This window comes from Mus pahari, chromosome 10, assembly GCF_900095145.1.
Source record: "Mus pahari chromosome 10, PAHARI_EIJ_v1.1, whole genome shotgun sequence".
In the NCBI taxonomy this organism is placed as follows: Eukaryota; Metazoa; Chordata; class Mammalia; order Rodentia; family Muridae; genus Mus; species Mus pahari.
In genome coordinates, this window is record NC_034599.1 from 16,373,466 (window position 1) to 16,383,969 (window position 10,504).

Below are 10,504 nucleotides of genomic sequence, written 5' to 3' on the forward strand. Positions count from 1 at the left end.
CCAGCCCGAATCTTTTTTTTTTTTTTTTTTTTTTTTGGTTTCAAGATTTTATTTTTATTTATATGTGTATATCTATGCAAATATATGGTACAAGCATGTGCTATGATATTACTGTTGTATGTTACTGTTGCTATGATGAAATACCATGATCAAAAAGGTTGGAGAGGAAAGGGTTCACCGAGCTTGTAGTCCATCACTGAAGGAAGTCAGGACAGGAACTCAGCCAGGTTTGCAGCCTGGAGGCAGGAGCTGATGCAGACACCCGGGATGGGTGCTGCTTATTGTCTTGCTCTTCTTGACTTGCTCAGCATTTCTTCTTATAGAACAAAGAACCACCAGCCCAGGGATAGCCCCACCCACAATGGGCTGGGCCCTCCCCCATAAATCACTAATTAAGAAAATGCTTTACAGCTGGATCTTAAAGAGGCTTTTTCTCATTAGAGGTTCCCCTTCTCAGAGAACTTTAGCTTGTGTCAAGCTGACATAATACTAGCCAGAGAACAAGCGTGTCTGTGGAGGCCAGAGAGGGCCTGGAGCTGGAGTTACAAGCAGTTGTGAGCCACTTGGAGTTGACATGGTATTGGAGCTGACCACCACAGCAAGTGTTCTTTAACTGCTGAGCCATCTCCCCAGCCTCACAGTTTAAATGCAATTTTTATTACCTCTATTTGTTTATGTGTGTGTGTGCACATGAACGTGTGTGAAAGGCAGAGGGTTTTGTTGTTTTTGTTTTTGATTTGTTTTGTTTATTCATTTAGTTACTGTTTCTTTTTTCAAGACAGGGTTTCTCTGTGTAGTCCTGGCTGTCCTGGAACTCACTTTTGTAGACCAGGCTGGCCTTAGACACATAGAAATCCACCTGCCTCTGCCTCCTTGGGAATGCTGGGACTAAAGGCACAAGTCAAATCGCCACACACAACAGACTCTTGAATGACCTTTAGCTTGACCTTGATCTCCCTTGTGGTGGTTTGAATTGGAAAGGTCCCTAGACTCCTGTGTTTGAATGCTGGGCCACCAGAGAGTGAGCTCTTTGGAGGTCTGACCTTGTTGGAGCGAGTGTGTCATTGGGGTAGGCTTTGTGGTTTCAAATGCTCAAGCCTGGCTCAGTGTGATGGCTATTCTTGGTTGTCAACTTGACTGTATCTGGAATGAACCACAATGCAGAAATGGAGGGCACACCTGTGAGAGATTTTTCTGCTTGGTTTGAAGTGAGTGAGTCCACTTGTGGTCCATAGGTTTGAGGTGGGAAGGCACACCTTTAACATGGGCCACTTTGGCTGGAAGGACATAGAAGAAGGAAGCGCTTGCTCTTTGCTGGCTTGCCTTGCCTTGCCAGCACATCCATCCCTTCACTGGCATTAGAGCCCACTTCTTTGTATTCCAGCAGGTACTGCAGACCTGATGAGACATCTAGCCTTATGGGGCTGAGAACTACTGAAGTTTTGCACTTTCAGTTCACACTAGCCATTGCTGAATTAGTTGAATTGCAGCCTGTAAGTAATTCCAATACATTCCTTCTACACACACACACACACACACACACACACACACACACATTCATTCTAGTGAACCCTAACTAGTACATCCAGTGTCTCTCTTTTCTTGTTGCCTGCCGATCCTGATGCAGAAATCTTGGCTCCTTCTCCAGTATCATGTCTGGCTGTGCGATACCACGCTTCATGCCAATAATCGACTAAACCTCTGAACCTGTAAGCCGGACCGTTAATTATTTTTTTTAATAAGTGTTGCTGTGGTCATGGTGTCTCCTCACAGAAAAAAAATCCTCACAAAGACAAAAGCTGGTACCAGGACTGGAGTATTGCTGTGATTCGGTGGACCACATTTTTGTTTGGAGGGATATGGAACACTTAGGGGCTTTGGACCAGAAGAGCAGGGTTTAATGAACTATCCCGATAGGAACATTGAAGACAAAGGTAGTGAGGGGGGGGTTTGAACTGAGGGGGTCTACCTCAAGAAGTTTCAGAGGAGACTATTTGTATGTGGCCTAGAGACCATTTTTGTGATATTTTGTTGAAGAATGTGGCTGCCTTTCGTCCTTGTCCAAAGAGTCTGCCTGAGGCTAATTTGAAGGATTTTGGGATGAGTAGGTAGGGGATGTTTCAAAACAGCCTAGTGTTGACTGTGAGGTGTGGTTACTCACAGGCAGGTTTTAAATGCAGATCCATAATGAGATGGAGTAATCTGAGCAAAGAAAAATATAAAACATACAGTTTGAGGAGAAAAGGAGAGCCTGCTACCGGGGAGTGGCCCTAGCCTCAGAGAGAGGAGGATGCTGCAGTCAGCAAGGCTGAGGGGAGTGGGCAATCTGAAGAGGCTTTGACATCGGGCATGGAGGTGTAGAGTCTGGAGTTTGCCCAGCTGGTCTTTGGTCTTGTTTTGGTCCAGTGTTTCCTCACTATGGTCCCTTTTTACCCTTTGGAATGGTAATGGATATCCGGTTGGAAAGATGGAACTGCCTTTTGTTTTTTTGTTTTGTTTTTGTTTTTTGTTTTTTCTCTGTGTAGTCCTGGCTGTCCTGGAACTCTGTAGACCAGGCTGACCTCAAACTCAGAGATCCGCCTGCCTCTGCCTCCCGAGTGCTGGGATCACAGGCGTGCGCCACCACGGCCCGGCACCTTTTTGGTTTTATAGGAGATTACTGTTGAGATGGCCAGAGGTCTCGGAAGTGACTTTGGATTTTTTTTTTTTTTCTGTACATGAGTACACTGTCACTGTCCTCAGACACACCAGAAGAGAACATCAGATCCCACTACAGATGGTTGTGAGCCACCATGTGGTTGCTGGGAATTGAACTCAGGGCCTCTGAAAGAGCAGTCAGTGCTCTTAACCACTGAGCCATCTCTCCAGGCTTTTCTCTCTTTTTTGCTCTTACCTTCTTTCTTTCAGTCCTTCCTTTATTCTTTGTGTGAAGGTACAGCTGCCCTTAAACCACAGTACCCATTTGAAATCAGAGGAGAACTCAAGGCCTCTGGCTCTCTTATTTCACCGTGTGGACCCCAGGTATGTGATTCAGGCAACAGGCACCGTTGGGGCTTCTGTCATGACAGTATCACAAATGTTGAAACCAACCATGAGCCTCCCCTCCAATTTCTAATTCTTCCTTCTTCCGTTTCTTCCTTTCCATTCTTAACATAATCTTGCTGTGTTGACCAAATTGGTCTTGGACTCCTGGACTTAATCCTGCCTCAGCCTCCTCAGTGCTGGGATTGCATGCGTGCGCCCCAGGGCCCTCCTCTCCTATGCAGGCTTATATTCATTTCAGTTTGACACAGCACTGTCTGGCCTGGATCTTCTTGTGTAGACCAGGCTGGCCTAGAACTCACAGAGATCCACCTGCTTCTGCCTCCTGAGTGCTAAGGTCAACAGTGTGTCACCTGTCTTCACATTGCATGCCTGTATGGGAGCTAGAGGGCAGTGTTGGGGGGAGCTTCCTCAATGGCCTCTTCCTCTCTTTGTGTGTGTGTGTGAATGTGTGAGTGTGAGTGTGTGTGTTTATATGTGTGTGTATGTGTATATGTGTGAGAGTGTGAGCGTGTGTGTGAATTTATATGTGTGTGTATATATGTGTGTGTATGTGTATATGTGTGTGAGCGTGAGTGTGAGCATGTGTGTGAGAGTGTGTGTGTGTGTGTATGTGTGTATACTTGTGTTTGTGTGTGTGAGCGTGTATGTGTGTGTGTTTATGTGGAGATCAGAGCACAATTTTGGGGAATCTGTTCTTTCTGCTGGGGGTCTTGAGTCCATGCTAACATCCCTAGTTTAAGAATTTGACTTGAAAACTAAAAGATGGGGCTGGGGGTTACACTTGTCTGTAACCCCAGCCCAGGGAAGGCCAGACAGGTGGATCCTTGTGCTTCCTGGATGCTCAAGGTCAAGTTAGCTAAAGTGGTAATCTCTGTGTTCAGGAAGAAGACGGTCTCAAAAGATACAGTGGAGGGCCAGCAAGATGGTTCAGGGCATAAAGGCCCTGCCTAATGGTGGGACCCAGGACCCACATAGTGGAAGGAGACAGCTGATTCCCACACATTTCCTGCCTACACAGGCATGCTGCGGTCTGCACTTACAGACACACACTTATGTGCACACAATTAAAATATCATTTAGCACTGTGGAGGTTGAGACGGGAGGATCAGGACTTAAGGTTACCCCGAGTTATATAGTAAATTCAAGGCCAGTCTGGGACGCAGCGAGTATTGATGCGTTCTTGCCTTGCCCAGGCCTCTGGTCTTGTATTGATGCGTTCTTGCTATGCCCAGGCCAGTCTCTGGTTTGCAGTTCTCCTACCTTAACTTTCCCAGTTCTGTGGCTGCAGGTGGCTTGGGTGTTCCTGTCTCATGTGAGTGTAAGCTACTTAGATGTGAGTCACATGACAAATCAAGGGGACATGGGGAAACTTGGATTTGTCAGGCTTATAAGGTAAATGCCTTTACTAGCTGAGCCATCTTGCTGGCTTGTTTTTTTAAAACTTAAGAAGCCTGTTTTGTATGTGTATTTGTAGTTTATATGTGTATGTATTTGGGTATTCTGCCTGTATACATGTGTGTACCACCTATATGCTGGATGTCCTGAGGGTCCAAAGAGGACCTCTGATCCAGAACTGGGGCTAGTGATAGTTGTGAACTGTCATGTAGATGCTAGGGACCAACTGCGGAGCTGCTGGAACTGAGCCACCCCTCCACCCCTTTAAAGTATGGCTCATTCTGTGCCACAGTATACACTGATGTAATATAATCCGTGTTTTTACCACCCCAAAGAGGAAATACTCCTTATGTTCCCAGACTGGGGCAAGTATGCAGAGATACACAGGGTGGCACCCAGAGCTCCTGAGTAGCCCAAACTCTAGCGCTGCGTTAAAGCCATAGTGAATGCAGCCTCCGTTGGGTTGTAGGGCTCTGCAGGGAAAGGTGTTGGAGGCCAAATCTGATGACCTGAGTCCGACTCCTGCACTCCACATGGCTTTGGACAGTGAGGACAACTGCTGAAAGTTGTCCTCTGTTTTCTGAAACCACACCATGGCTCGAGAACACACACACACACACACACACATGCATAAGGGCACACAGAAACACACACAAATAAATGTAAAAGAAACTCTAAAATAAAACATAACTAAAAATAATCATTTCTGAAATGATTTTAATTGGGGGTTCATCCAGGACTGAGTGGGGAAGGGGAAGTCTGAGGGTGGGTGACCCACACAGGTGGGACTGTGGGCCTGAGACCTGACTCTTCCACTGGGATCCCTGCCAGTTTCTAAGGTGATCTACCCATTGTCCCTGCCAGAGAAACAGACACAAAACTGACTCAGTTAGATAAAGAAGGGCTTACTGTTCCTGGGTTGGGCCGAGGTGGGGGTCCTGGGACACCCCACACCTGCCACACAGCCTTTTGGGCTGGATGCTTTTCCTTGGGACCAGCCAGCAACTGGAACAACGGGTACCATATTTCTTGTACCTGGAGGTAGGAGGGAGAGAGAAGGGTATGAGAAGCCACCATTTAGGATGCAATGGGGAACTAGAAACCACCAGGAGGAAACTATTTTCCTTAAAAGGTGGCTGTTTTTCTTTCCCTAGTTCCCACACCAGCTGAGCCCAGATTGATGGCCCCACCCCCAACACCTCCAGGTTGAGGACCTGATGCCGCAGGCATTGCAGAGAGGTGTCCCATCTTCAGCATCTCTCCACAGTGGAGTCCTCTGGGTTCTACAAGAAGCACACCGCCTGGGCCCTGGAGGGTCAGAAGTCAAAGGCCAGAGGTCAATTCCAGAGGCCTGTGGAGGGCTGAGAATTTGGTAGCAGTGGTGGTGGTGGGGGAGGTTCTGTTAAGGCTTTAGGAGCTCTGGGCTTGCCTTGGGTGTTGTTGGAGAGAAGGCAGAGGGAGAGCTAGGAACCAAGACAGATGGTGAGTCAGGTGGTAAGGAGGAAGCTGGGGGTGGGGTGACTCAGTCCTGGAGGGGGCTCCTTTGAGCAGGTCTAAATGAGGAATTGGAATGAAGGAGGGAGATGGAGGAAGACAGAGAGGATGTGAAAATGGAGCCTCACCAAGGGCCTCGCTGCTTCCTGAGCTGGCCAGAACCTTGGAAGGGCTTGCAGGGAGCTTTTGTGAACAACTTCTGCCAGGCAAGCTGCAAAAAGGACAAGATGTAGTGTTGGGGGAGGGAGGGTCCTGTAAGGTGGTCCCCAAAATGATACATCCCAGGTCCTCACATGCCCAAGCAAATGTCACCACTGAGCTGGTTCCAGCCCTCTCTCTTTTTTTAAAATCAAAAAATTTTATATACTTATTTATAGATATATTAAATCACAACAGAATAAATTTAAAAGTAAAGTAACATCACAGGAAAAAAATATTAAATTCTTTTTTTACTTTTTATTTTGACACAAGGTCTTAGCCGCTAGTGTGACTACATGCCTGCACTGCTTCCTGTTTGTCCTTGCTGTTGAGACAGGGTCTCTGTAGCCAAGGCTGGCCTGGGGCCTTCTCAGCCTCCTGAATGCTGGGATTGCAGGTGTGTGGCATCATACCTGGCTGGAAGCAGCAGGCCCTCACGGAGCCCAGTCTGGCGTGAGCTCCCACGGGCCCAGGCCCTCACGGAGCCCAGCCTGGCATGAACTCCCAGAGTTTCTGTCCTTTTTGGTTCCATCTGGAAAATGCTGATTACAGGCATGCTCCTTGTGCCACTGTCAGCTGACTTATGCAGAGCTGGGGACAGAACCCAGGGGCTTCGTAATGCTAAGCAAGAGCTCTACCCACTGAGGCACAGCCCAAATTCATCAGCAAGGTTAACAGGCACCCCTCACAAGGAATCTGAAACCTCAAAGTCCTGGCTTTGTATCCCACTAGTAGCAATGAAATAATTAGTACTGTATTTAGTTGGGCAGGCTACATTCCTGCAATTCCAGTCTCAAGAGGCTGAGGATACAGTATGGTGAAATTCAGGGCTAGCCTAGTCTACATGAGACCTTGTTTCAAAAAGTAAAAAAATAAAATAAAAAAAAATTAAATTAAAAAAAAAAAAAAAAAAAAAAAAAAAAAAAAAAAAAAAAAAAAAAAAAAAAAAAAAAAAAAAGCTGGATGTGGTGGTGGCACACACACAGGTAAGCCAGCACGAGGGAGGTAAGGAGGTGGAAGCAACAAGATTAGAAGTTCAAGGCCGGGCTGGCGAGATGGTTCAGTTGGTAAGAGCACCCGACTGCTCTTCTGAAGGTGCAGAGTTCAAATCCCAGCAACCACATGGTGGCTCATAACCACCCATAACAAGATCTGACTCCCTCTTCTGGAGTGTCTGAAGACAGCTACAGTGTACTTACATATAATAAATGAATAATTTAAAAAAAAAAAAAGAAGTTCAAGGCCAGCCTGGGCTACATGAAATCCTGTCTGAAAAAAAACAGTAATATAAAGAGAATCCCAACAGCCAGGGCTACACAGAGAAATCCTGTCTCAAAAAAAGAAAAAAAGAAAAAAAGAAAAAAAAGAGAACCCCAGTCAGGGTCTTCGTAGTAGCTCAGTGGCTAAAGGTACTTGCTGCCAAGCCTCTAAGCCTGATAACCTCCGTTTGATCCCTGGAACCCACATGGCAGGGGTGGATTCCTGTAAGCTGTCATGTGACCTACTCACCTGTATGTGTGTACATGTGTGTGCACAGCGTGCGCACACACACGGCACATATATGCTCCATAGATAAATATAATAATAACGATAATAATAATAATTGGTTGGGCAGTGGTGGCACATGCCTTTCATCCCAGCACTTGGGAGACAGAGGCAGGTGGATTTCTGAGTTCAAGGCCAGCCTGGTCTACAGAATGAGTTCCAGGACAGTCAGAGCTACACAGAGAAAACCTTTGTCAAAAAAGGTTAAATAAATAAATAAATAAATAAATAAAATGCGTGAGGACGTGCACAAAGCCAACACAAACAAGTGTTTTTTTTTTAAAGTTTTCATCACATTTGTGCGTACGTGAATCTCTGTATACCGCAGTGTTTGTCAGTGTGTATGTGAGTGGAGGGCAGAAGACAACTTGTGAGAGTCAGTTCTCTCCGCCCACCACCTCTGCACTATGGCTGGAGCTCAGGGCATCAGGCTGAGCCGCAAGCACCTTTACCCACTGAACTACCGAGCCTGCCTACATCCATGTGTTTCTGAGACAGATCTTCAGCCCAGGAACTTTAAACTCAACTTCCTGCAACTTCATAGTCCTGGGGGTTAGCAGTACAAACTTTTGGATTTGGGGTGGGTTTTTGCTTGTAAAGATTATTATTAATTATTATTATTATTTTGGTTTTGATGGCCTCAAATTCAGAGATCTGCCTCCTGAGTGCTGGGACTAAAGGTTATTTTAGAAATTATTTGCCTTTATTTATCTGTTTGCCTGCTTGCATCTGTTTCTGGAAACCCAGGGAGGCAGAGTCCTCTAGAACAGGAGCTGCAGGCAGCTGTGAGCTATAGAGGGGTACTAGGAACGGAACCGAGGTCCACTGTCTCTGCAAGAGAAGGGTTCTTTTTTAAAAAAAAAAATTTAATTTTTCTTGTTTATTGGTGTTCTGCCTGCATGTATATGTGTGTGAGGGTGTCAGAAGACATGGAACTGGAGTCACAGTGTCAGCTGCCATGTGGGTGCTGGGAATTAAACCTTGGTCATCTGGAAGAGCAGCCAGGGCTCTTAACTACCTAGTCATCTCGCTAGCCCAAGAAGTAAGCACTCTTAGTTACGGAGCCATCTCTGCAGGCCTGTGGTGGGTTGGTTGGTTTGTTTGTTTAATGTTTGCTAAGCCGGGGGTACCTATTTAGCCAGGCTAGCTTGAATGTGCTTCAGCTCTTTCCCAACATGCCCCATTACTCCAGGCTCCCAGCCATTTGACTGTCTTGAGGACAGTCTCATTAAGTTGCACAAGCTGGCCTTGAACTCACTCTGCAGCTCAGGCTGGCTTTGAACTTTCCATCTCCTTCCCCAGTCTCCCAAGTAGCTTGGATAACAGGTGTCTACTACCTGCCCTGGACTGAGGACTGCTATTACACATAGGCATACGTTATCATGGCTGAGAGTCCCTACCTGTAGGTGGGTACAATCTGGAGGCTAGAATCCGGCTGGATCTGGAACTCCAGAGTTACCCCCTTGAATCTGGGGTCCACCTTCTCAATACCCATTCGTGGGTTCAGCTGCTTCCGTGGTCTTCTCTCGAGTGAGGCAGAAGTGGCACTGGAAGTTTCCAGGTTAGGGCACTGTGTGCCCCTGGGATTCCTGGCCATATTCAGGTGGTCTGACATGCCTATGACCATCAGCTCCCAGCACGACCCCAGGACCTGGGTGGCCGGTGAAGGGGAACCCGGCAGTCCCTTTTCTTTCTCTTGGAGGAAAGGCAGTGCAGTGCTGACCGAGTCCTGGCATGTAGGCCACAGAGACCTGGGGATAAGAAGCAGTAAGGCGTGGCCACCCCTTTCCTGGGGGCTTGGATTTGATAGGTAAGGAGGGGTGTGGAGCGTCACTCTGTTGGTGCCTCTTCTTCGATCACCTTGTGCTCCACCTGGGGCCACATTCTTGGGTTATTAGGTTCAAAAGTTGCAAAATAATTGTTAGCTGACACCGATTCCCCTGTGGCTGGCTATCAGCTCTCCATCAGCCAAATCCCACCGTGAACAAAGCAGGGTCCCACCCTAGGCAATCTGCCCAAGTCGGGCTGCTGTCTGGAGCAGTCATTAGTCAATCACCCCACGGACTGCTGCTTTTTAGTAGGTTACCCTCATCACCCCACGGATGAGCCCTCAGTGGCACTTCTTTGGGCCATACAGCCACAGCAGGGTGGGTGGGATGGAAATCACCTGTCCCTTTCAGTGTGTAGCTACTGAAACTTGTTACGTCCGCGTACCTAACAGGGAAGGCTCAGAAGCCGGAATCCTAACCCCTCCATCTCCCAGCCCGGTGAGGCATTAGCTGGGATGGGCGGTGGAAGAGTCTCGCACCACGCACCTGCCATTGGGAGTGAGGCATCTCAGGGCTCCAGGCTCCAGCGCGGGGGGTCGACTCTTCCGGAGCGACTCGGTGTCCAGACAAGGTGGCGCCAGAAGTTCCTGCCGGCGCGTCAAGTCCCGAGCCTGTGCCGCCTCCATGCCCACTGTGGGCCCAGCTGTGGAATCTCTCTGCCCCGCCCCTCTCCCCCCCATCCCCCAGGGATAAACCCGAGCATGAGAAAGGCGAGGGTGATGACGATGGGCGCCACCTGGGCGGAGCCGGGCGGCGCAGGTCACGTGGGGGCGCTGTTCGCATCTGGGAGCACTTTTTGCCTTGGCTGCCAGGAGCCTCAGCTGTGTGGCTCATGATCGGGAAGCCCCCTCTGGACACCCCCCTCTTTGCTATCTTCGACCACACAGCACAACCTTGAAGGTCAAGGGGCGCTGTGGATCCCTTCGCTGCAGCAGAGGCGGGGTCTGGCCGCGCATGGGCACCCCCAGGAAGAAGGGTGTCCCGGGCTCTGTCACAGG

General features: G+C 48.2%; 1 protein-coding gene across 1 annotated transcript; it reads right to left on the reverse strand.

Moving 5' to 3' along the window:
• Window positions 1–5,141: 5,141 nt before the first annotated feature.
• Zglp1 (zinc finger GATA like protein 1) lies at window positions 5,142–10,140 on the reverse strand. Its single transcript, XM_021208106.1, has 5 exons — window positions 9,993–10,140; window positions 9,078–9,428; window positions 6,063–6,145; window positions 5,655–5,748; window positions 5,142–5,475 (listed from the first exon to the last, which is right to left on the reverse strand). The coding sequence occupies exons 1-5, from the start codon at window positions 10,130–10,132 to the stop codon at window positions 5,346–5,348; spliced, it is 798 nt and encodes a 265-aa protein (XP_021063765.1). The 5' UTR covers window positions 10,133–10,140; the 3' UTR covers window positions 5,142–5,345.
• Between the last annotated feature and the right edge of the window lie 364 nt (window positions 10,141–10,504).